At 43.3% G+C, this 24,022-nt stretch overlaps 1 protein-coding gene across 1 annotated transcript; it reads left to right on the forward strand.

Moving 5' to 3' along the window:
- Positions 1–1,742: 1,742 nt before the first annotated feature.
- Positions 1,743–23,190, forward strand: hsd3b1 (hydroxy-delta-5-steroid dehydrogenase, 3 beta- and steroid delta-isomerase 1). The gene is made up of 3 exons (XM_087992396.1): positions 1,743–1,890; positions 5,175–5,342; positions 18,759–23,190. The coding sequence occupies exons 1-3, from the start codon at positions 1,743–1,745 to the stop codon at positions 19,598–19,600; spliced, it is 1,158 nt and encodes a 385-aa protein (XP_087848522.1). The 3' UTR covers positions 19,601–23,190.
- Positions 23,191–24,022: the final 832 nt, after the last annotated feature.

Here is a 24,022-nt window from a genome sequence, read left to right on the forward strand (position 1 = left end):
TAAACCTATACCCCTCAGTAATTTACATTTCCAACCTGGGAAAAAGACTCTGACTATCCATGCTTCCTGTAATTTTATGTACTTCTATCTGGTCGTTCCTCAGCCTCTGATGCTCTAGCTTTGGAGACAGTGCCAAGAAGGTTCGCTTGATTGATCCAGAGTATGGAAGGATTTTCTTATGAAGAAAGGTTGAGTAGGTAGGCCTGTACTCGTTGGGATTTAGAAGAATGAGAGGCAATATTATTAAAACCATAACATTCTGTTTTTCCTTGTAGGAGAGTCTTGAACCAGACCATAATCTCAGAGTAAGACCGAGATAGAGTCAGAGTCAAACAGCACAAAAACAGATGCTTTGGTTCAATTCATCGCGCCGACCAGACATTTCAATCTGACCTTGGTCCATTTGCCAACATTTAGACCTCATACCGCTAAACCCTTCATCTTACTTATTTAATCCTTTTACATTTTATGTTTCTTCCACATTTGGATAGCTCTAATCAAGATCTCTGCTGGAATGAAGGTAAAATCAACTCATTAAATAATTAGGCCAAATGGAGGAATGGTTTTCTCTGACGATAGCAAATCTTTACTGCAGAGGGCTATCAAGGCTTGGTCATTAAGTATATTTAAGGTTAAGACAGGCAAATGTTTATTCAATAGAAGATTCACAATTTATAAAAAAAAAGGCAACAGAATTGCATTGAGGATTTTCAGATCAGCCATTTCATTGAATAGCAGAACAGACTTATTGAGGCAAATGGCCTACATCTTGCTGCTAAATATTATGGTCTTATGAAAATGTTTAAATTCTGCCTGAAAATGTGCAGTGTTGGTGGAGTTGAAAAGTGTCAGTCCATTAGTGCCAGAAGGCCTGTGCTTTTTAAGGCATGCTGTTTCTGGAGCAGCTAATTTGTTGTGGGGGGATGGGAATTTTCTGGGATGCGAGCACTGAGCTTTCCGTTGTTCAGATCTTAGACAATTCTTTATTGGAACCTCAGAAGTCATATCAGCCAGACCTTTCTTGGAATCATCAAAACAGAAATGTTCAAATGTCTTTTGTTATATGTGAGCCAGTCTTCCCTTTACAAACTCAATACTTAGTATCACAATGCTGCATTGAGGAAACTTTGGATGACAGTGAAGCTGCGTGGGTTCTGCCTGGAATTTCAGTCGGTGATTGTCCTTTGTCCAGATGAGAAATGGATGGAAAGTTTTTGGATTTAAAAATAACCCTTAAAGATTATCACATGATCACTGGGGATTATCAGTAAAAGTTAACTTTAAATAATTATTGCTGTGGAGCAAGAAGGAGATGGAATGGTCCCAGGCCTGACTCTTGATAGTATCTTGATAGGCTGTCTGAAACCAATTTCTGATGGAGTTCTGCAGCAGTATTTTAAAGTAGAACTATTACATCTAAAAATGATTCACATTTGTTTCATATTTCCTTTATTGAGCAAATTTACATGTATTATCTATTGTGACCATGAATTTTATGGATAGTTATGAAATAATGCATCCTTGCTGATAACCTCAAAATGAATAAATAGGCTAACAGATGTAGCAATTCTCAAATAACTGAACACAGTTTATAAATCATTGCTATTCAAGTATCAGTATCAGCATGTTTTCAAGGTTAATGCAGACGTATAAAATATGGTTACCAGCCACTACACAGTAGAGTCAGAATTTTGATTCAAGATTCAGTTCACAACACTTATAGTACACTCTGTATTAACATGATGCCTGCTAATGGAGAGATCTTTCTAGTTACAGGAGGCAACGGATTTCTTGGTCAAGAAATCATAAAACTTCTGATTGAAGAAAATCTCTCAGAAATCAGGATATTGGATAAAGTGATAGAACAGGCATTTGTAGAAGATTTGCAAGGTATGTGTCATGAGTGGTTCTGTTAAATACACTTATTACTCATTGTAATAATACTTGCTGACACAAAAAGTGCCATAATGTGCAAATTACTGTAAAATCCTGTAAAATTACAGAAAATTAATATAAGATTATTTAATTTAAAGTCTACCAAAAGGAAGTTTTTGTCTTGAAAAAGACTAAATATAATTCATATAAATTAGAGTTTTAACAGCAAGCTTTGCTGTATTTCTGAATGGTCTGAAGGACTTTGGTTTTAACTTAAGTAACACTTTGCTGGCATTCTGCTTTTAGTTTAGAACTGTGAGGTGTCAATTAACCAACTCCTTGGCACTGGAAGGACCTGAGTGATATTTAAAATTACTTCAAAAACAGCAGAATTTGGAAAAATGAGTAGAAGCAGAGAAACTCTTTATTTCTTGTTATCAAAAGTGAACTTTAAAATTTGATTGCGGGCAAGAGTGTTTGTGTCAGATCTGCATTGCATTCTGTTGCTTGGATTATGCAGAATGCACAGAATTCTAAGCTGCTACTGCTACTGTAATTGTCCTGATGGCCCTTAGTAAATCCTCTACACAGCATGTTAATGACCTGTAACCAAAAGACAACCCAGATCATTGTCAGGTTTGTGTTTCAGTGAGCACGTATTACTGAAATAGCAGGCGTTAGAGATAGTGCAATTGCAATTCTGTGATCCAGAGGTAAAATCACACAGAGTTCTTGTTCGTAATTGGACGCCATCATGCATAAGTAGAAAATGTGAATAATTGATAAGCACAGGAATTAGATTTGGAATAATCTGTCAAAACTCCCTGGCTGAGCCTATACTTTAAGTTGTTGTAGATGCAGACGTAATGGACAAATGACTTTTTTGTGCCATAAGGTTTTCCCAATTCCTTTAACATGGAAACATGTTTCACTATGAGTTGGTGCTTCAGGAGAGGAGAAACAGTCGCAAAACAAATGCAGTCATTTCCATTGGTATAACTTGAGGATTGTTTTGCAGCAAAACCAGAGCAATTCAGAGTGTATCCCAAAACATAATGTAACCTTCTGAGAGCAATTGATTTGAGAAGAAGTATTTCTAATGTTCATACAGAGCATGGAGGTTGGTTAATGGCTGTATTTCAATTGACATTTATATGTGGCATTCAGTGTTTCTGTGACTGAAAAGTGGCAATTAAATTTGTGCAAGACCTAAATATAAGAAGTACATCTGAACTTACATCAAGGCTAAACTACTGAAGGTGATAGTACCCTAAATTAAAATCATCCTCTTCATATCCTACTTGCCTCACATTCCTATTCTCTTATGATTTATTACCTGCAAATGGTGTAAATGTGTATTCCTTTCTATTTTGCCCTTCACACATCCCCTTAACCTTCTGTCTTTCCCATTTAAGAAGCCAAGAAAAGCAGCCAGAAAATGGTGATAAAGAAAATACATTCTCACTCGTATCTATCAACTCAGATATTGGTACTACATGCAATTCAAAGGATAGCTTAGAAGTGGAGAGACATTGGCATAAATGGCTTACAGTCAGGCCAGTTGATAAGGTTGGCATAAGTACCAGTTCACTGAAGGGTGAGGCCACATGAGAGTTTCAATTTAGATTAACACTTGGATGAAGCAATCTACAGAACAGTGCTATTGCGTTTGCGTAACAAAGTGTATGTTGTGTTGTGAAACTAATTAGAAACCTCCAAACACTGTCACATGCAACTTGTAAATGGAGGCCAACTCTGTTAGCACATGTGGCGCTAAAACAAGATTCACTCTCAGATAGCCAACATTGCAGCTTTCATTGCAACACCAACAATGGCCTCCCAATGTCTAAGTGCTAAGTGCATGAAATCTCAGCTCTGTGCCTTCGAAGCCTAATTTCAAGCCAACTAAGCCCACATTACTGCTTTAAGAGCTGTGGATTCCAATGTGTAAAGGAGATTGTGGGTTGTCACAGCAATCCAGAAGTCTATCCTAAATCAAAACACTTGGATTGCTGTCACAAGGGAGTGGCAGTGACCCCATCTTCATCATGACAGCAGATTCTTCCTCATGATGACAGAATTTGTCCTTCCACTCTGCCAGTAACTCTCAGTTGCCCATCAGTCAGACCAGGCTGCAGTTGCTAATGCTGAAATGGTACAGTCTGCAGCTTGGCATCTAGGTCCTTCAAGACCGAGATCTTCATGGCCATCTGCAGACATATTGACCATGTTCCTTACTGATTGTGCAGTGCAAATAGCCTGTATCCCTTTCTTATATAGATCTGCTCAGAATCACTTCCTAGCTCCAGTAATCTGCATCCAATTTAGGCAAAAAAATCTACCTACTCTGCATGCTTTGTGTAGAGTTTCTCTGCATTCAGAAACATAGAATCAGTGTAATTTCCTCCAAAAGATCATGCACATGCCACAGACACCGTTTCAGAATCTAACAGTCAGAAAATAGGTAGAAAATATTGCACTTTGTAACCTTTGTGTTTGCTTGAATCACTGTTTTGCTAATCCTTCTATGACTTTAGACATAACTATTTTTTAGAGTGATAGAGTCAAACAGCATGGAAACAGACACTTCAGTCCAACCAGTATTATCCCAGACATAATCCCAGACAAAACTAGTCCCACCTGCCTGCTCCTGGCCCACGTCCCTCAAAGCCTTTCCTATTCATGTACTTATCCAAATGTCTTTTAAGTGTTGTAATTGTGTGCACATCCACCACTTCTTCAGAAAGTTCTGGAAGATACAGTCAATAAGTTAACTCACTTAACTTCTAAAGCTGTAAGATTGTCTTAGGTATGTAATTTCCAGTCTGAAGAGAACTTGAAATGGAGACAATTGTTTTTAAATGTTGTGATTTTGGTCAAATGTTTAGTTGTTTTCTGTCTTTCCCTGACTGCCTTAGCACCATACATAATCCCATATTGAGTGAATTAGTACACACTTTTTGTCAGATCTCTGCCAATAATCTGCTGGTGCTAAGAAATAGATTAGCTTCTCATTGGACTATGCGTGGGCGTAGGGGAGATATATATTGAGAAATTCACAAAGAAAGTAGGTAATTTGGGTGATCTGAAAGAAGCAAGATAAATACCAAGTTATGTATAAGCCAATTAAATAAGTCTTTTTTTGATTTCTTTTCCCTCTTAATTCTTCAGTTCTATTTGTTGTCTTTCAGAACAGCTTGAAGAAGTTCAAGTTTTAATGTCTAGGCAACAAGGTGTGAATATGATTTCAATAGATCTAATGGTATGTTTTTGTTTCTTTTTAAAACATTGTTTCTCAGCATTGACTGGAGGTCGAATTAAGGTGACAGCTTTTATAGGAGATGTGAGAGATAAAGAGGTCCTGCAAACAGCCTGCGAAGGAGTGACCTGTGTTATTCACACTGCTTCTGTGATTGACGTCTGGGGTTACATCAGCAATGAAGAGCTAGAAGCCATCAATGTTAAAGGTACAACTTGAATTAAAACCAAGGCATTGAAGGTTAATATCTCGGTGGCAGTTGGAAATGAAGAGATCAAGGGCGGGTAATAGGCCAGCGTGGGGTGTCCAGGCGGATGGAGTGTGTTGGAGGTGGGTGAAGGGGTCCTCGGAAGGTGGGCTGGAGTCCCGATTGTAAAAGTAAGCTTGGAGGTGGAGGTGGCGGAAGAAGTCTTCGACGTCACGGCATGTATTAAATTCATTGATGCATGGGTGGAGGGGATAAAGGGAAGGCCTTTGCTGAGGACTGATCGTTTATCCTCTGTAAGGGGGAGGTCTGGGGGGATGGTGAAAACTCGGCAGGGCTGGGAGGTAGGACCTGGTGTGGGTGTGCAGCTGGGAGTGGGGGTGGAGCCTGTGATCCCTTCATCCACCTCCAACACACTCCATCCACCTGGACACTCTGTGCTGGCCTATTACTTGCCCTCGATCTCTTCATTTCCGACTGCCACCGAGACATTAACCGCCTCAACCTGGCTACCCCCTCCCCCACTCCAACCTCTCACCCTCACAACGTGCAGCCCTCCACTCCCTCTGCTCCAATCCTGACCTCACCATCAAGCCAGCGGATAAAGGGGGTGCAGTGGTAGTTTGGCGAACTGACGGCTGCACCACTGAAGCCAGGCGCCAATTCGTAGACACCTCCTCCTCCCGCCCCCTCGACCATGACGCCAATCCCCATCACCAAACCATTATCTCCCAGACTATACAGAACCTCATCACTTCAGGAGATCTCCCACCCACAGCTTCCAACCTCATATTCCGGGAACCCCGCACCGCCTGATTCTACCTCCTTCCCAAGATCCACAAGCCTGACCACCCTGGCTGATCCATTGTCTCAGCATGCTCCTGCCCCACCGAACTCATCTCTACTTACCTCGACACTGTCCTATTCCCTCCTAGTCCAGGAACTCCCCACATACGTTCGAGACACCACCCATGCCCTCGACCTCCTCCAAGATTTTCGTTTCCCAGGCCCCCAACGCCTCATCTTCACCATGGATATCCAATCCCTCTACACCTCCATCTGCCATGACCAGGGCTTCCAAGTCCTCTATTTCTTCCTCTCCCGACGTCCCCAACAGTACCCTTCCACTGACACACTCATTCGATTGGCTGAACTGGTCCTCACCCTTAACAATTTCTCCTTCGAATCCTCCCACTTCTTCCAGACCAGATGGGTTGCCATGTGCACCCGTATGGGCCCAATCTATGCCTGTCTCTTTGTTGGCTACATGGAACAGTCAATCTTCTGTAGTTACACCGGCATCACTCCCCACCTCTTCCTCTGCTACATTGATGACTGCATTGGCGCCACCTCATGCTCCCGTGAGGAGGTTGAGCAATTCATCAACTTCACCAACACATTCCACCCTGACCTTAAATTCACCTGGACCATCTCTGACACCTCCCACCCCTTCCTGGACCGCTCCATCTCCATTAATGACGACCGACTTGACACTGACATTTTTTACAAACCCACCAACTCCCACAGCTACCTTGATTACACCTCTTCCCACCCTACCTCCTGCAAAAATGCCATCCCGTATTCCCAATTCCTCTGCCTCCACCGTATCTGTTCCCAGGAGGACCAGTTCCACCACAGAACACACCAGATGGCCTCCTTCTTTAGAGACCGCAATTTCCCTTCCTACGTGGTTAAAATAGCCCTCCAATGCATCTCATCCACATCCCGCCCCTCCGCCCTCGAACCCCACCCCTCCAACCGTAACAATGACAGAACTCCCCCGGTGCTCACCTTCCACCCTACCAACCTTCGCATAAACTGCATCATTCGCCGACATTTCCACCACCTCCAAACGCACCCCACCACCAGAGATATATTTCCATCCCCACTCCTTTCCGCTTTCCGCAAAGACCGTTCCCTCCGTGAGCACCTGGTCAGGTCCACGCCCCCCAACAACCCACCCTCCCGTCTTGGCACCTTCCCCTGCCACCGCAGGAATTGCAAAACCTGCGCCCACACCTCCTCCCTCACCTCCATCCAAGGCCCCAAAGGAGCCTTCCACATCCATCAAATGTTTTACCTTCACATCCACCAATGTCATTTACTGTATCCGTTGCTCCCAATGCGGTCTCCTCTACATTGGGGAGACTGGACTCCTCCTTGCAGAGCACTTTAGGGAACATCTCCGGGACACCCCCACCAATCATCCCCACCATCCTGTGGCCCAGCATTTCAATTCCCCCTCCAACTCAACTCCCCCTCCAACTCTGCCGAGGACATGCAGATTCTGGCCCTCCTCCACCACCACTCCCTCACCAACCGACGCCTGGAGGAAGAACGCCTCATCATCCGCCTCGGAACACTTCAACCCCAGGGCATCAATGTGGACTTCACCAGTTTCCTCATTTCCCCTCTCCCTCCACCTTACCCCAGTTCCAACCTTCCAGCTCAGCACCGTCCCCATGACCTGTCCTACCTGCCAATCTTCCTTTCCACCTATCCACTCCACCCTCCTCTCTGACCTATCACCTTCATTCCCACCCCCATTCACCCACTGTACCCTTTGCTACCTTCCCCCACCCTCCTCTCTGACCTATCACCTCCATCCCCACCCTCATTCACCTATTGTACTCTATGCTACTTTCTCCCCACCCCCACCCCCCCTCTCATTTATCTCTCCACCCTGCAGACTCCCTGCCTCTATTCCTGCTGAAGGGCTTTTGCCTGAAACGTCGATTTTACTCCTCCTTGGATGCTGCCTGACCTCCAGTTCCACTCTAATCCATATTCAGGTTTCCAGCATCTGCAGTCCTTGTTTTTACCACTATGAACCTGTACTCCAAGTTCTCTTTGTTCCACGGGACCTTACTATTAAGTGTATCAGAAAGTCCTGCTAAGATTTCCCTTTCCAAAATGCAGCACCTCACATTTATCTACATTAAACTCCATCTGCCCCATCTCAGCCCATTGGCGATTCTGATCAACATCCCATTGTACTCTGAGGTAACTTTCCTTGCTGGCCATCACACCTCCAGTTTTGGTGTCATCTGCAAATTAGCTAACCATAACCTCCTATATTCACATCCATATACGTGGATGCGACAGCAATCCTTGGTCACAGGCCTCCAGTCTGAAAAGCAACCTTCCATCATGAACCTCTGGCTTCCATCTTCGAGCCTGTTCTGTGTCCAAATGGTTAATTCTCCCTGTGTTCCATGTGATCTAACTTGGCTAACCAGTCTACCATGAGGAACCTTGTCAAACACCTTACTGATGTTCATATCGATCATGTCCACCACTCTGCCGTCATCAATCCTCTTTGTTACTTCTTCAAAAAACTCATGATTTCCCAAGCACAAAACTATGTTGACTATCCCTAATCATGCTTTTCCAAATACATGTAAATCATGTCCCTTAGGATTCTTTCCAACGACTTGCCCATCACCAATGTCAGGCTCAGTAGTCTACAGTTCCTGGCTTTTCCTTACCACCTCACTTAAATAGTGGCACCATGTTAGCCAACCTCCAGTCTTCTGGCACCTCACCTGTGACTATCGATGATACAAATATCTCAGCTAGAGGCCCAGCAATCATTTCCCTGACTTCTCACAGAGTTGTAGGGTACACCTGATCAGGTTCTGGAAATTTATCCACCTTTAAGGTTTTAAGATATCCAGCACGTCCTATGTAATTGGGGCATTTTGAAAGATGTCACCATCTATTTCCCCACATTCCGTATTTCCACATCCTTCTGTACTGTAAACACTGATGCAAAATACTCATTTAGTAACTCCCCCATCACCTGCAGTTCCACAGGTGCAGGCAGATCTTTGAGGGCCACTATTCTCTCCCTAGTTCCCCTTTTGTCCTTAATATATTTATAAAATCCCTTTGGATTTTCCTTAACCCTATTTGCCAAAGCTATCTCATGTCCCCTTTTTGCCCTCCTGATTTCCTCCTTCAGTATACTCCTACTGCCTTTATTATCTTCTAAGGATTCATTTGACCTTTGCTGTCTATACCTGACATATACTTTCTTCTTTTCTTGAGCAAATTTCTCTAGTCATCCAGCATTCCCTATATTTATCAGCCTTTCCTTTCATCCTAACAAGAACGTACTGTTTCTGAACTCTCGTTATCTCATTTTTGAAGGCTTCCTATTTTCCACCCGTCCATTTACCTGTGAACATTCATTCCCCCAATCAACTTTTGAATGTTCTCACCTAATACCACCAAAATTGGCCTCCCTCCAATTTGTAACTTTAACTTTTAGATCCAGTCTATCCTTTTTCCATCACTGTTTTAAAATCAATAGAATTACAGTCGCTGGCGCCAAAGTGCACCCCTCCACCCCCGACACCTCTCATTTCCTAAGAGTAGGTCAAGTTTTGCACCTTCTCTCGTATCCACATATTGAATCAAAAAGATATTCTTGTACACACTTAACCTCCTCTCCGTCTAAATCCGTGACACTATGGCAGACCCAATTTATGTTTGGAAAATTAAAATCCCCTACTATAATCACCCTACTATTCTTACAGACATCTGATATCTCCTTACAAATTTGTTTCTCAATTTCCCGCTAACTATTGGGGTGGAGGGGGTCAATAGTACAATCCCAATAAAGTGATCATCCCTTTCTTCTTTCTCAGTCCCACCCAAATAACTTTCATGGATGTATTTCTGGGAATATCCTCCATCAGTACAGCTGTAATGCTATCCCTTATCAAAAACACCACTCCCCCTCCTCTCTTGCTCCCCTTTCTATCCTTACTTTAGTATTTGTCTCCTAGAACATTAAGCTGCCAGTCTTATGCATCCCTGAGCCATGTTTCTGTAATTTCTGATTTCCAGTCCTATGTTCCTGACCTGTCCTGAATTCACCTGCCTTCCCTGTGAGGCCTCTTGCATCGAAACAATTGCAGTTTAATTTATCAGTCCTACCTCATTCTCTGCTTTGTTCTTGCCTGCCTTGACTGTTTGACTTGCTCCTTTTCCCAACTGTACTAGTCTCAGAGTGATCTCTTTCCTCACTATCTCCCTGGGTCCCACCCCCACCACCTTACTAGTTTAAATCCTCCTGAGCAGCTCAAGCAAATCTCCCTGCCAGTATAGTACTCCTTCCAATTCAGGTGCAATATGTCCTTCTTATACAGGTCACTTCTACCCCAAAAGGGATTCCAATTATCCAAAAATGTGAACCCTCCACCCCTCCCGCAGCTCCTCAGCCAAGCATTCATCTACCCTATTGTCCTATTCCTACCCTCTTAGCACCGGGAGTAATCCAGATATTACTACCCTCAAGGACCTCCTTTTTAAATTCTTGTCTAACTTCCTATATTCTCCCTTCAGAATCTCATCCTTTTCCCTTCCTATTTCGTTAGTCCCAATTACCTCCTGCTGGTCCCTCTCCCCTTTGAGAACATTCTGCACACTCTCCAAAACATCCTTGATCCTGGCAGCAGGGAGGCAACACACCATTCAGATTTCTCACTGTTGACTGCAGAAATATATGTCTGTACCTCAGACTAGAGAGTTCCTTTCACAATTGATCGCTTGGAACCTGACATACCCTTCCTTATATTAGAGCGAATCTTAGTACCAAAAACTTGGCTGTTCATGTTAGATTCTCCTGAGAGCCCATCACCTCATTTTCCAAAACAGCATACTTGTTTGAGATGAGGATAGCCACAGGAAACTCCTGCACTACCTGTCTCCCTCTTCTCCTTTTCCTGGAGGTGAATAGGATGCCCTGGATTCTGCACACTTCCAGTTGTTTGTGCTTGGCCTCCATATACTCTAGTCAGTGACACTCAGAGAGGTTGGTATCTTTATAGATGCTTCTTTCCTGGTTTGCGTGTTCTAGGGCAAGAGACTCGTGTGTGTGGAAGAGAACAAAGGAAGAACAAAGAAAATTTACAGCGCAGGAACAGGCCCTTCAGCCCTCCAAGCCTGAGCTGATCCAAATCCACTGTCTAAACCTATCGCTCATTTCCTAAGCATCGTATCCTTCTGCTCCCCACATACTCATGCATCTGTCCAGATGCACCCTAAATGAATCTGCCGTGCCTGCCTCTACTACCTCTGCTGGCAACGTGTTCCAGGCACCTACCACCCTCTGTGTAAAGTACCTTTCACGTGTGTTCCATTTAAACTTTTCACCTCTCACCTCTCGTTATTGAATCCCTCACCCTGGGAAAAAGCTTATCTCTATCCACCCTGTCTATTCCCTTCATGGTTTTGTAGACCTCAATCAGGTCCCCCCCCCCCATCTCCTTTTTTCTAATGAAACTAATCCTAATCTACTCAACCTCTCTTCATAGATAGTTGGTGGGGATATTGCTTTTATTTAAGAAGGCTTTCAGAATGTCCTTATACGATTTCCTTTGGCCTTCAAGTGATCACTTTCCATTGTGACCTCAAAGTAGAGCATTTGTTTGGGGAGTTTTGTGTCAGGCATGGGGACAATGTGTGCTGGTTGTGCATGAGCCCAGATGGGACCTATCCTAAGTTACTGAGGGAAGTGAGAGAGGAAATAGCTGGGGCTTTAACAGATATCTTTGCAGCATCCTTGAACACGGGGGAGGTCCCAGAGGATTGGAGAATTGCTAATGATGTCCCCTTGTTTAAGAAGGATAGCAGGGATAATCCAGCTAATTACAGACCTGTGAATCTGACGTCAGTGGTAGGGAAGCTACTGGAGAATATACTAAGGGATAGGATATATACCCATTTGGAAGAAAATGAGCAACATGGTTTTATGCAGGGAAAGTCATGTCTTACAAACCTAATAGAACTCTTTGAAGAGGTAACAAAGTTGATTGATGAGGGAAGGCATATAGATGTCATATACATGGACTTTATTAGGTGTTTGATAAGGTTCCCCATGGTAGGCTGAAGAAGGTAAGATTGCATGGGGTCCAGGGTGTTCTAGCTAGATGGATAGAGAACTGGTTGGGCAACACGAGACAGTAGTAGTGGAAGGGTGCTTCTCAAAATGGAGACCTGTGACCAGTGGTGTCCGTGCTGGGAACCATTGTTGTTTGTGACATACATAAATGATTTGGAGGAAGGTGTAGGTTGCCTCATTAGCAAGTTTGCAGATACTGAAGGAGACTGAGAATACAGCAGAATATAGATAGATTGGAGAGTTGGGTAGAGAAATGGTAGCTGGAGTGCAATCCAGACAAATGCAAGGTGATGCATTTTGGAAGATGCAGTTCAAGAGCAAACTATACAGTAAATGGAAAAGTCCTGGGGAAAATTGATGTACAGAGAGATCTGGGTGTTCAGATCCATTATTCCCTGAAGGTGGCAGTGCAGGTCAGTAGAGTGGTCAAAAAGACGTAGAGCATGCTTTCCTTTATTGAATGGGGTATTGAGTACAGGAGTTGGCAGGTTATGTTACAATTGTATAAGACTTTGGTTCGGCCACATTTGGAATACTGTGTACAGTTCTGGTTGCCACATTACCAAAATGATGTGGATGCTTTGGAGAGGGTGCAGAGGAGGTTCACCAGGATGTTGCCTAGTATGGAGGGTCCTACCTATGAGGAGAGGTTGAGTAGGTTAGGATTATTTTCATTGGAAAGAAGCAGGTTGAGGGGGGACCTGATTGAGGCCTACAAAATCATGAGAGGTGTAGACAGGATGGATAGCAAGAAACGTTTTCCCAGAGTGGAGGACTCAATCACTGTTCAAAGTGAGAGGGGAAAAGCTTAGGGGAGATATACATGAAAAGTGCTTCACGTAAAGGATGGTGGGTGCCTGGAATGCACTGCCAGCAGAAGTGGTATGGGTGGGAACGATAGCGTCATTTAAGATGTACAGGGGAACCTTGATTATCCAAACGAGATGGGCGGGCATTATTCGGTTAATTGATGAAATGCCTTTCTTCTGGGGCTCGGAGCTTTTAAAGTCTGTTCCCCGTTCAAAAGAGACTGCAGCAGCACACAAGCCCCTCCTTCCCAGCTGCCCCCAACCCCATCCACCACTGCTCCTGCCCACCCCCAAACCCCCCTGACACTTCTCTCCACCCACCTCCCAACCCCTGCCCCAACCACCCACAAAACCCCCAACATCTCCCCTGCCCTCCAACCCCATTCAACACTGCCGCCCACCCGACCCAAACCCTGCCCAACACTGCCCCACCTGCCCCCCCCAACAGTGCCCCTACCTGTCCATCACACCCTGTCCAACACCACCCCCCAAGCCCGTCCAACCTTGCTGACCTCCCCCTCTCCCCCCCGCCCCCCATCCATCGCACCCACCTGTTCCTGAGTTAAGGGAAATAATCCATGTTGTTTGGGGGCTCACTGTGGCGGTTTTTGAGACGTCAGGAACAGTGTTGTGTTGTAAGCAGGCTGGTGGAGAACTGTTGTTTCCTGAATGTTCTAGCCTCTCAATGCACTCAACCCAGTCTGCCTCACTGCAATGCTGACTGTAGGCCACCCTTCCCAGTCTGCCTCACTGCAATGGTGACTATAGGCCACCCTTCCCAGTAGGCGTCACTGCAATGGTGACTGTAGGCCACCCTTCCCAGTCTGCCTCACTGCAATGCTGACTGTAGGCCGTCCTTCCCAGTCTGCCTCACTGCAATGGTGACTATAGGCCACTCTTCCCAGTCTGCCTCACTGCAATGGTGACTGTAGGCCACCCTTCCCAGTCTGCCTCACTGCACTGGTGACTATAGGCCACCCTTCCCAGTCTGCCTCACTGCAATGGTGACTATAGGCCACCCTTCCCAGTCTGCCTCACTGCAATGATGACTATAGGCCACCCTTCCCAGTCTGCCTCACTGCAATGGTGACTATAGGCCACCCTTCCCAGTCTGCCTCACTGCAATGATGACTATAGGCCACCCTTCCCAGTCTGTCTCACTGCAATGGTGACTATAGGCCACCCTTCCCAGTCTGCCTCACTGCAATGGTGACTATAGGCCACCCTTCCCAGTCTGCCTCACTGCAATGATGACTATAGGCCACCCTTCCCAGTCTGCCTCACTGCAATGGTGACTATAGGCCACCCTTCCCAGTCTGCCTCACTGCAATGGTGACTGTAGGCCACCCTTCCCATTCTGCTTCACTGCAATGTTGACTGGAGGGCATCCTTCCCAGTCTGCTTCACTGCAATGGTGACTATAGGCCACCCTTCCCATTCTGTCTCACTACAATGATAACTGTAGGCCACCCTTCCCCGTCTGCCTTACTGGAATGGTGACTATAAGCCACCCTTCCCAGTCTGCCTCACTGCAACGGTGACTGTAGGCCACCGTTCCCTGTCCAAGTCATTACACTGGTGACTGTAGGCTACCCTACCCAGTCTGCCTCCCAGCAATGGTGACTGCAGGCCAGTCTTCCCTGTCACCATGGTAGGAAGTTCAGTGTTTGCTAGACTAAAGACCTGGAGAAGAAAAATCTACTGAGATGGTGCCTCACAGCCAACCTGGAGATGACCAACATGTAAGAACCACAGAATGGCCTCAGTGCCTGGACAACCCTAAAAGCTTCCATAATCAGCACTTGTGTGGATATGTTTGGCCTCTTGACCAGGAAACAGCAAGGTTGGTTTGTTGAGAACGATCAGGAGATCCAAGATATCCTAGACTGCCAAAGCAAGGCATTCCTAAATGAGCAGCTGCATCAAAACTTCAACAAAAGGAAACTGCCTTCAAGCAACCGAAGGCCAAGATGCAACAAAGGACCCATGACCTAAAGAATAGATAATGAGTGAAAGAGTGCAAGAGATTCTGCAACTCGCTGATGACCACAATGTGGGTGGCTTCTTCAGCACAATCCTTCATGATGTCCGGGATCCTACCCAGAGACCCTGCTTCACTGACTGCAAAAATAGAGAGTCGCTCATCAAAGACCAAGAAGCAGTCAATGCTCACTGGCGAGGCAGTCAGTGCTTGGTGGAGAGAGCACTTTGGGGGCGTCCTAAACCAAGATGCGGCTTTTGACGCAAGTGGTCTTGGCACTATCCTGAAATGCACATTGCCATCTCAAAACACCTCCAACCCACCGTGAAGTCAAAAAACCATCTGACAGCTGAAAAACACCAAGCCCTCCAGATCAGTTAGAATCCCCACTGAAGTACTAAAATATGGCAGAGAGGCACTCTTGACATGAATCCATGACCGCATTGCCCTTGTCTGGAAGGAAGAGTGTATACTGGAAATTTTCAAAGACACCATAATTGTGACCTTCAAAAAAGGAGACAAGTCTGACTGTGGAAAATACAGAGGGATTTCCCTATTGTCCATCTCGAGAAAGGTTATTACAAGAATTCTCATTAACTGCCTCCTCCTAGTGGCTGAAGAGTTTCTCTTTGAGTCTCAGTGTGACTTCCATCAGTCAAGAGGCACACATGATTTTCAGTGTATGAAAAATCCAAGAAAAGTGCAGGGAACAGCACACACATCTGTGCATAGCCTTCTTCAATCTCACAAAGTCCTTTGATGCTGTCAGCCATGAGGGAATGTGGAACATTGTCCTGAGATTCGGCTGACTGCAGAAACTCATCACCATTCTCTGCTGACTTCAAAATGGTGTGCAAGCTGTGATCCTCACCAGCGCTTCATCAAAGATCCAATACTCGTGCAAACTGGGGTCAAAAAAATCACATTACTTGCTGCAACATTCCACCCCGCCTCCATGATACTCCCCTTAAGAGTAGAAGTAACCTTGAATGAGTGGAGACTGTTCGAAACAATGCCTCCAGGCCAGAACCAAAACACCCCAACTTCTGTCTCAAGCTGCAGTGTGCAGCCAATGCTTGGATTTGCATAAGAAGACTAACCCTCTTTTTGAGGGTTGATCATTGGCCATCCAATGATTGTACCACCTGGAAACTCCAGCTTGCCACTTGTTGCTCTGGGTTGGCATCTTAGATTCATGGACTCTGGTATGCGACACCAGCCAACCTCTCAGAAATTTAATGTAATCTCTGTGATCCATTTATAGAATGCTTTTATACTTTAAAGCTGTACTCCAACTGGAAATGCTGCAGTAGACAAAGTGCATGCAGGGCTGTTCATTCAATTTGAGCCTACCCAGATGTATCTTCTTGTACAAAGAAAGAACAAAAAAAATGTACAACCCACGAACAGGCCCTTCGGCCCTCCAAGCCTGAACTGATCCAAATCTACTGTCTAAACCTGTCGCCCAATTCCTAAGCATCTGTATCCCTCTGCTCCCCACCTACTCATGCATCTGTTCAGACGCATCTTAAATGAATCTGCTGTACCTGCCTCTACCACCTCTGCTGGCAACGTGTTCCAGACACCCAGCATCCTCTTTAAACATTTCAGCTCTCACCTTAAAAGTATTACCTCTCATTATTGAATCCTTCACCCTGGGAAAAAGCTCATCTCTATCCACCCTGTCTGTACCCTTCATGATTTTGTAAACCTCAATCAGGTCCCCTCTCAATCTCCTTTTCTCTAATGAAAACAAACCTAACCTACTCAACCCCTCTTCACAGCTAGTACCTTCCATACCAGGCAACATCCTTGTAAATCTTCACTGCACCCTCTCCACATCCTTTTGGTAACGTGGCGACCAGAACTCTACACAGTATTCTAAATGTGGCCGAACCAATGTCTTGTACAATTTTAACATGATTTGCCAGCTCTTATACTCAATACCCTGTCCAATGAAGGCAAGTATACTATATGCCTTCTTGACCACTATCCACCTGTGCAGCAACCTTCAGGGTACAATGGACCTGCACTCCCAGATCTCTCTGCCCATCAACTTTTCCCAAGGCTCTTCCGTTCATTGTACAATTCGCTGTAGAATTAGACTTGCCTAAATGCATCACCTCACATTTGTCTGGATTGAACTCCCATCTGCCACTTTTCTGCCCAACTCTCCAGTCTATCTATATCCTCCTGTCTTCTTTGACAGTCCCTTATGCTTTCTGCTACTCCACCAATCTTCATGTCATCTGCAAACTTGCTGATCATACCAACAGTGCCCTCTTCCAGATCAGTTATGCATATCACAAACAACGGTGACCCCTGTGGAACACCACTGGTCACCTTTCTCCAGGTTGAGAAACTCCCTTCAACTACTACTCTCTGTCTCATGTTGCTCAACCAGTTCTTTACCGACCTAGCTAAAACACCCTGCACACCATGTGACTTCACTTTCTCTATTAGTTTACCATGGGGAACCTTATCAAATGCCTTACTAAAGTCCATGTATATGACATCAACAGCCCTTCCTTCATCTATCAACTTGGTCACTTGGTCCCTATGCTAGAGCTAGCAAATTCACTTTACTTCTTGCATTGCCATTAATTGCAGATACAAATCCATGGTTGTCAGCAGTCCTCAGTCATATCAAGCCCATAGGGTTGGGGATGGAGGGGGATGAGGTGGAAGGTTCCCGGCACAGTAAATCAAGAGCAGGCTTTCATACCAGACCAGGGGCTTGGACTGGATCACTTAAACTTGGCTGGTCAGAGTCTGACTCCTGTCCTCATAAGGGAAGAGGAGTCAAATGTTGGGCCGCCCACAACTTAGCTTGGTTCTTCCTGCTGATTGTGGGCTGTTTTCTCCTTCAATTAGAGGGAGGGAAGGATTGAGTGAGATCTAAGTGGCTGTTAATGCTGAAAAGTATGTGATTGGCCTGAATGATTGAGTTGCAGCTGCAGGGTTATAGGAGGTCTGGGTGATGTCAGAAACTAGCTTAAAAATGTGTTGCTGGAAAAGCGCAGTAGGTCAGGCAACATAAGCCCTTCTTCAGTGATATCAGAAATGGCAAGTAGGGAGTAGAGAAAAGATGGTGGCTCTCCTGCACTGCTGGGCTTTTTTCCAGGCTGAGCCTGCAATGAACTGGGTGGCAACCTCAGCCCAGCCTGATAGGTTTTTGTGGCCTCCTCTGTCCACCCTGGGGTAAGAGAACAACTGTCATTTGCATCACATGCCCATACTGACTTGCAGGTTCCTCCCACAAAAGAAGGCTCTGATTTCACCTTCTCTACCATGTCACTGTGCAGGTAAACTCCAGACTGACAGTGCACATGATCTTTTAAAGATGGTACTAGTGCTAGAGATATTCCAGTAATGTCAAGTCTTTCAAGTATGGCAAGTGGTACAATTGAACTAGCATTGAACAAGAGCACAGCCATAGGGACGTGGTAGGTAGTTAAAGAAGGGAGTTTGTGATGATATTATGAGAAATCTCATTAGACCTCGCAGAGAGAAATCCTCAGTAAAACTCTGCAAAATTGACACTTGTAAAATATATGAAGATTCAGCCTTTATTTCTATATCAATTAAAACGATGATACAGGATGCTTTTCACTTTCATTTCTGATCATGGTAAACAGAGTGTTTTTTACAATTATGTCCATATGATTTCTGTTTTTCTGTATCAGTTTTTATCATATTGTTTCATTTTAATTTGGCAGGAACTCAACTTTTGATAGAAACTTCTATTCAGCAGAATGTGAAGTGTTTTATCTATACCAGTAGTGTAGAGGTGGTAGGACCAAATGTAAGAGGTGATTCGATCTGTAATGGTGATGAAGACACAGTCTACCCTGGCAAACTAAAATTTTACTACAGCAAAACAAAAAAAATCGCAGAACAACTAGTGCTGACATCGAATGGATGCCTCCTACCTAATGGTGAACAAATGGTAACATGTGCTATACGACCCACGTATATCTATGGAGAAAACTGCCGTTTTATGATACCACATTTGGATGAAGGAATCAACAATGGAAATATTCTGAAGAGAACTTCCAGGAAGCAGGCACTCGTGAATCCTGTTTATGTTAGCAATGTAGCTTGGGCTCATATTTTAGTGGCTAGAGCTATGAAAGACAAGGATAGAAAGAAAATTGTTGGTGGAAAATTCTATTACATCACAGATGATACCCCACATATGAGTTATTCAGATTTTAACCATGAGATGATGAGCCCTCTGGGGTTTACAATTCCAGAAAAGCTTAGTATGCCTCTGCTGCTGATGTACTTCACATCTTTCATGATGGAGATGCTGCAGTTTTTGCTACAGCCATTTATTACATATGTTCCCAGAATAAACCGACACCTTATTACAATGCTCAACACGAAGTTTACCTTTACTAGCCACAAAGCCTTCTCTGATTTTGACTACATACCACGTTACAATTGGGAAGTAGCAAAAAAGCGGACCACCGCTTGGCTGGCTTCAATTGTACAAGACCGGAGAGATAATTTAAATAAAAATAAACTAGAGCTACAGAAACAAAAGTCTAAATCTTAGGGGAGAAAAGATTGAAATTCTGAATGTTTATTTTGGTGCAGTAGTCAATGTTTTTATGTAAAATACCTGAGTATGAAATTGGCATAATTATTACCTCGTTTTGGGTGCTCCCAGAGTCCATAATATTCCAAAATGAGGCCTGGCCTTCATTGTGCACATACACTTAGAAATTAGTGGGATGCTATAAGATTGCGATGTTATCACAGGTTCATTGATTGTTCGCAGAAGTATGCAGCATTGCCACATTAGTTTTTACTTATCTGTTCACTATGTGGGCCTCATTGGCCTGATCAGCATTTATTGCCTTTAAGATCATGATGTTCGTCAGCACTTTGTACTGATTTGACCTCGTGGTGCTATCTTCAGCTCACTGCTTCAACTAATGTCATTTTTTTAACCTACATATTTGAATGCAGTGTGTCAAAAGTGATCCCTTCGTCAGCAGTATTTAAAGGAATCCATCTACGTTTCAGTTAGTTATTGGTTGATTACTTAGGACCGTTATTTTGTTTTATGAATGTGTTTTCTTAAGTTGTTTCAAGGTCCACAGGTCTAAAAGTGGGGATATGGCAGATTTTTCAAGATTTTTTGCTGACAACACAGTTGCTCCAGATATGGATACACTAGTTGGCAATTCCTTTCTAATATGATTTGACTTTAGAATAAAGTGACTACACAGAGCAGCTCAAGTTGTAAGAAGAGATGAGAAGGAAGAGAAGGATTCTTGACAAGTTAGCTCAAGATGTTACAGCAATTCTTTTATCTGAATCTCTGTGAGAAAGATTATGTGAAAGCCTACCCTACTGTTTGAAGGAAATGACTGAAATCTGCCAATTGTTGCAGCTACAGCTATAAACTCAGAGCAGGGCATGAACTGCATTGACAGTGCTGTGAAAGCGATGTGGCAATGTACCTGACTCACTGAAGTCTGCACCTGGACTTATTTGCAACATTTTGCAGTTTGCTGTCCAGTGTTGAATAAGGAAATGTCATTGACGATTTTATTCAGTGACAGTTGACAACTTATCATGGCTCAGTCAAAAAGTGTGGTGCTGGAAAAGCACGGCAAGTCAGGCATTATCCAAGGAGCAGGAGAGTCAGCATTTCAAGCATAAGCTCTTCATTAGGAATGACATTCCTGATGGCTGTGGCTTTTCCAGTGCCACACTTGTTGACTTTGATCTCCAGCATCTGCAGTCCTCACATATCATTTCTACCTGGTCAGGGCTCAATTAGCTGGTAGAGTATACAAGCTGAGCGATGTTGGCTTAAGACATGCAGGTTGGATGAAGCTATGAATCAAGATTTATGAAAATTGCCAGTAGGTGAGCAATGAGTATGCAATGAATTGGACAGTAACTGAGGCTCAGTGCAGTTGATAGAATACACCATTTGAAGATACATTCACATGACCTTGACTGCTAAAGTGAGGCCATTGGACATCTTGTTGTGCTGCATCCATTTCTTTTGGACATGAATCCTGGCATATATTTCCTTGACTGTCTGCTCTCTCGGTATTTTCAGGACACCTTTCCCACTTTACACCTCTTCCACCAAGGCTCATAACTGAGCATCTGAAAACTTGGAGTCTGCCTAAGTTGTTCCATTTTTCATCCTTTCCCAGATGAGTTCCTGCATGACTGCCAACAACTCATCCTAGCGCAATGCATCTTCCATTTAAGAAGTGTAAGTTAGCTTTTAATGGTCCTGACAAGTTATAACATTGGGATCCTTGCTGATGCACACAACCAATGAAAAGCATGGTTAGTATAATTTAAATAATATAATTTAAATGACCAGGCACTATGCAGTTAATGTGCTACCTGTAAAATGCCAAACAAAAGTGTTGTAACCACACATCATGTGTTATTAATTCTCCAAAATAATTGCCATCCCTGAAGTACAAAGCGTTAAATTATGTAAATTGTCAAAATCAAGTTGACCACTGCACTACAAATAGTATTCAGTAGAAGTATTGCATTTGCAAAAACATAAATCAAAGTACACTGAAAACAACAGATTTGGTTCATCATCTGTCAGTAACCTTGGCTGGCCTAGCATTTTTTCACCTCGGCAAGGAAGCAGTTTATGATGATGCTACTTTTATTGTGCCCCTACAAGTAACTGAAATTTTTGCCTTCCGTCTGGTTGCAGTGCAAAGACTGAAAACAGCCAGCTTATGTTGTACAAGAGGAACAGAGCACTTAAAAATTATGGAAATCAGAAACACAGCAAGAGAAAATATTCAGCAAATTGAATTAATCATTAAAAAGAAGGAACACCAATATTGTAATTCTGAAGATTTCCAAAATGATTTATATTTCTCTGTAACCATCAAAATCAAATTTATGTAGCACAGCATAATGAATATTCTGAATGCAATTAAAATGATTACATTTCCTCATAATTTTCAGTTAACTGTGACTTTTACACTTTAATCACATTTGGATTTTAATTCATAGTGCAATGAAAATCTTATAATGATAGGTCGAATTGAATTAACATTATACTTTTCGCTTTTCTTTTAACTGCACAAAAAGAATTGACCTTTGTATTTGTTAGGTTTACAGAGTTTTTTAGAAATAGCCCATAAAAGAAATGAAACACGGGGGACCAGGCATCAGGACCAGATGAGATGGGCATTTTACCCCACAAGGATAGAAGGCACCTTTCGAGAACAATTAAGGATGAGCAATAAATGCTGGCTGAGGCAGTGACATGCACATTCTATGAACAAATAAAAAGGCCATAAGGTGTAGAAGGAGAAGTAGGCATTTTGACCCATTGAGTCTGCTCTGCCTTTTGATGAGATCATGTCCAATCTTATAATCCTCAGCTTCACTTTCCCTCCTTGTCCCCCGTAGCCCTTGGGGAAAAAAAAAGTGCTCATTCTTTCTATGGCTTGACGAAACTTTTTAAAAAATTAAATAACGTTACCATATTAACTCTCAACCTTTGCCAGCCAGGGATTCTGAGTTTTCTCCAAATGTTAACCACTTTGAAAATGACCACAAATGAAGAAGGGCTCATGCCCGAAACGTCGATTCTCCTGCTCCTTGGATGCTGCCTGACCTGCTGCGCTTTTCCAGGAACACATTTTCGGCTCTGATCTCCAGCATCTGCAGTCCTCACTTTCTTTACAAATAATCACTGCCTGGAAGCAATAAAATACATACAAAACCTATCCAAAGTCTTCTGGTTTTGTGCCCTGTTTTATTAAGCATTTGCATTGTTGTCTGAAGCTGAGACAGTTTTGGTGCTTCTCCCTGCGGACCGAGTCTTACTAGTGAGACTGAGCTTCATCAATGGAATGTAGGAGCCAATTAATTAGGTTTAGTTTTGCTTTTATTCATTTTATTTTACAATACAGCAAGTTATAAAAATAATCATAAAAGTATATGCAATCAGTTAGAATTTACTCATTGATGTTTTAAAATCATTGGAATTTACTTATGGTTTCTCAGTGCAATTGATGCTGCAGAAACATTACCAAAATAAATTTCATGTAAATATGGGCCCTTGAATCATTTTTCTCTTGTGTCCTTTCTTTAATTTGTAAATTTCATAAATATCTCAATAAATTATAAAGCACATTATTTTATTTGGATCTTGATATTATTACAATACTTCACTATGGCAACAACATTTGAAAACAGTGGACAACTATCCCATGATCCAATCCCATGTGATTAAGAATCAGAACAAGCGATGTCTTATGATTAAATCTCCAGGAATAAATAAAACTGGAGTTGCCAACACTAACATAAATTGGTCAAAATATTTTAGAAGATTCAAGGATCATCTCTGGGGAAGAAAGTCTAATCACACCATGGTAGTTTGTGGAATTTCAATATAGTTAATTAGTCTAGAATTGAAAGTTAGTTTCTCAGTTGTTATTACTAAAACTATTGTTGAATGTCTTTAGAAAACTATCTAATTTCTTCAGAGAACTGTCACTTCTACATCATCTTATCTCTGTGGCTCCAGATTCGCAACAACATGGTTGACTCCTCAATGGCCCAGCAGGTCACTCGGGGTTATTAAAGATGGGCAGCAAATACTGCTTTGTCATAGAACAATATAGCGCAGTAAGGGCCCTTTGGCGCTCAATGTTGCGCCGAGCTATGAAACCGATCTGAAGCCCATCCAACCTACACTATTCCATTATCATCCATATATTTATCCAATAACCATTTAAATGCCCTTAAAGTTGGCGAGTCTACTACTGTTGCAGGCAGGGCATTCCACGCCCTTACTACTCTCTGAGTAAAGAAACTACCTCTGACATCTGTCCTATATCTATCACTCCTCAGTTTAAAGCTATGTCCCCTCGTGCTAGCCATCACCATCCTAGGAAAAAGGCTCTCACTGTCCACCCTATCTAATCCTCTGACCATCTTGTATGTCTCTATTAAGTCATAG

The sequence above is a fragment of the Chiloscyllium plagiosum genome, unplaced genomic scaffold (genome assembly GCF_037043375.1).
Source record: "Chiloscyllium plagiosum isolate Xiang-an unplaced genomic scaffold, Cpla_swu_hap1 HiC_scaffold_12, whole genome shotgun sequence".
NCBI lineage: Eukaryota > Metazoa > Chordata > Chondrichthyes > Orectolobiformes > Hemiscylliidae > Chiloscyllium > Chiloscyllium plagiosum.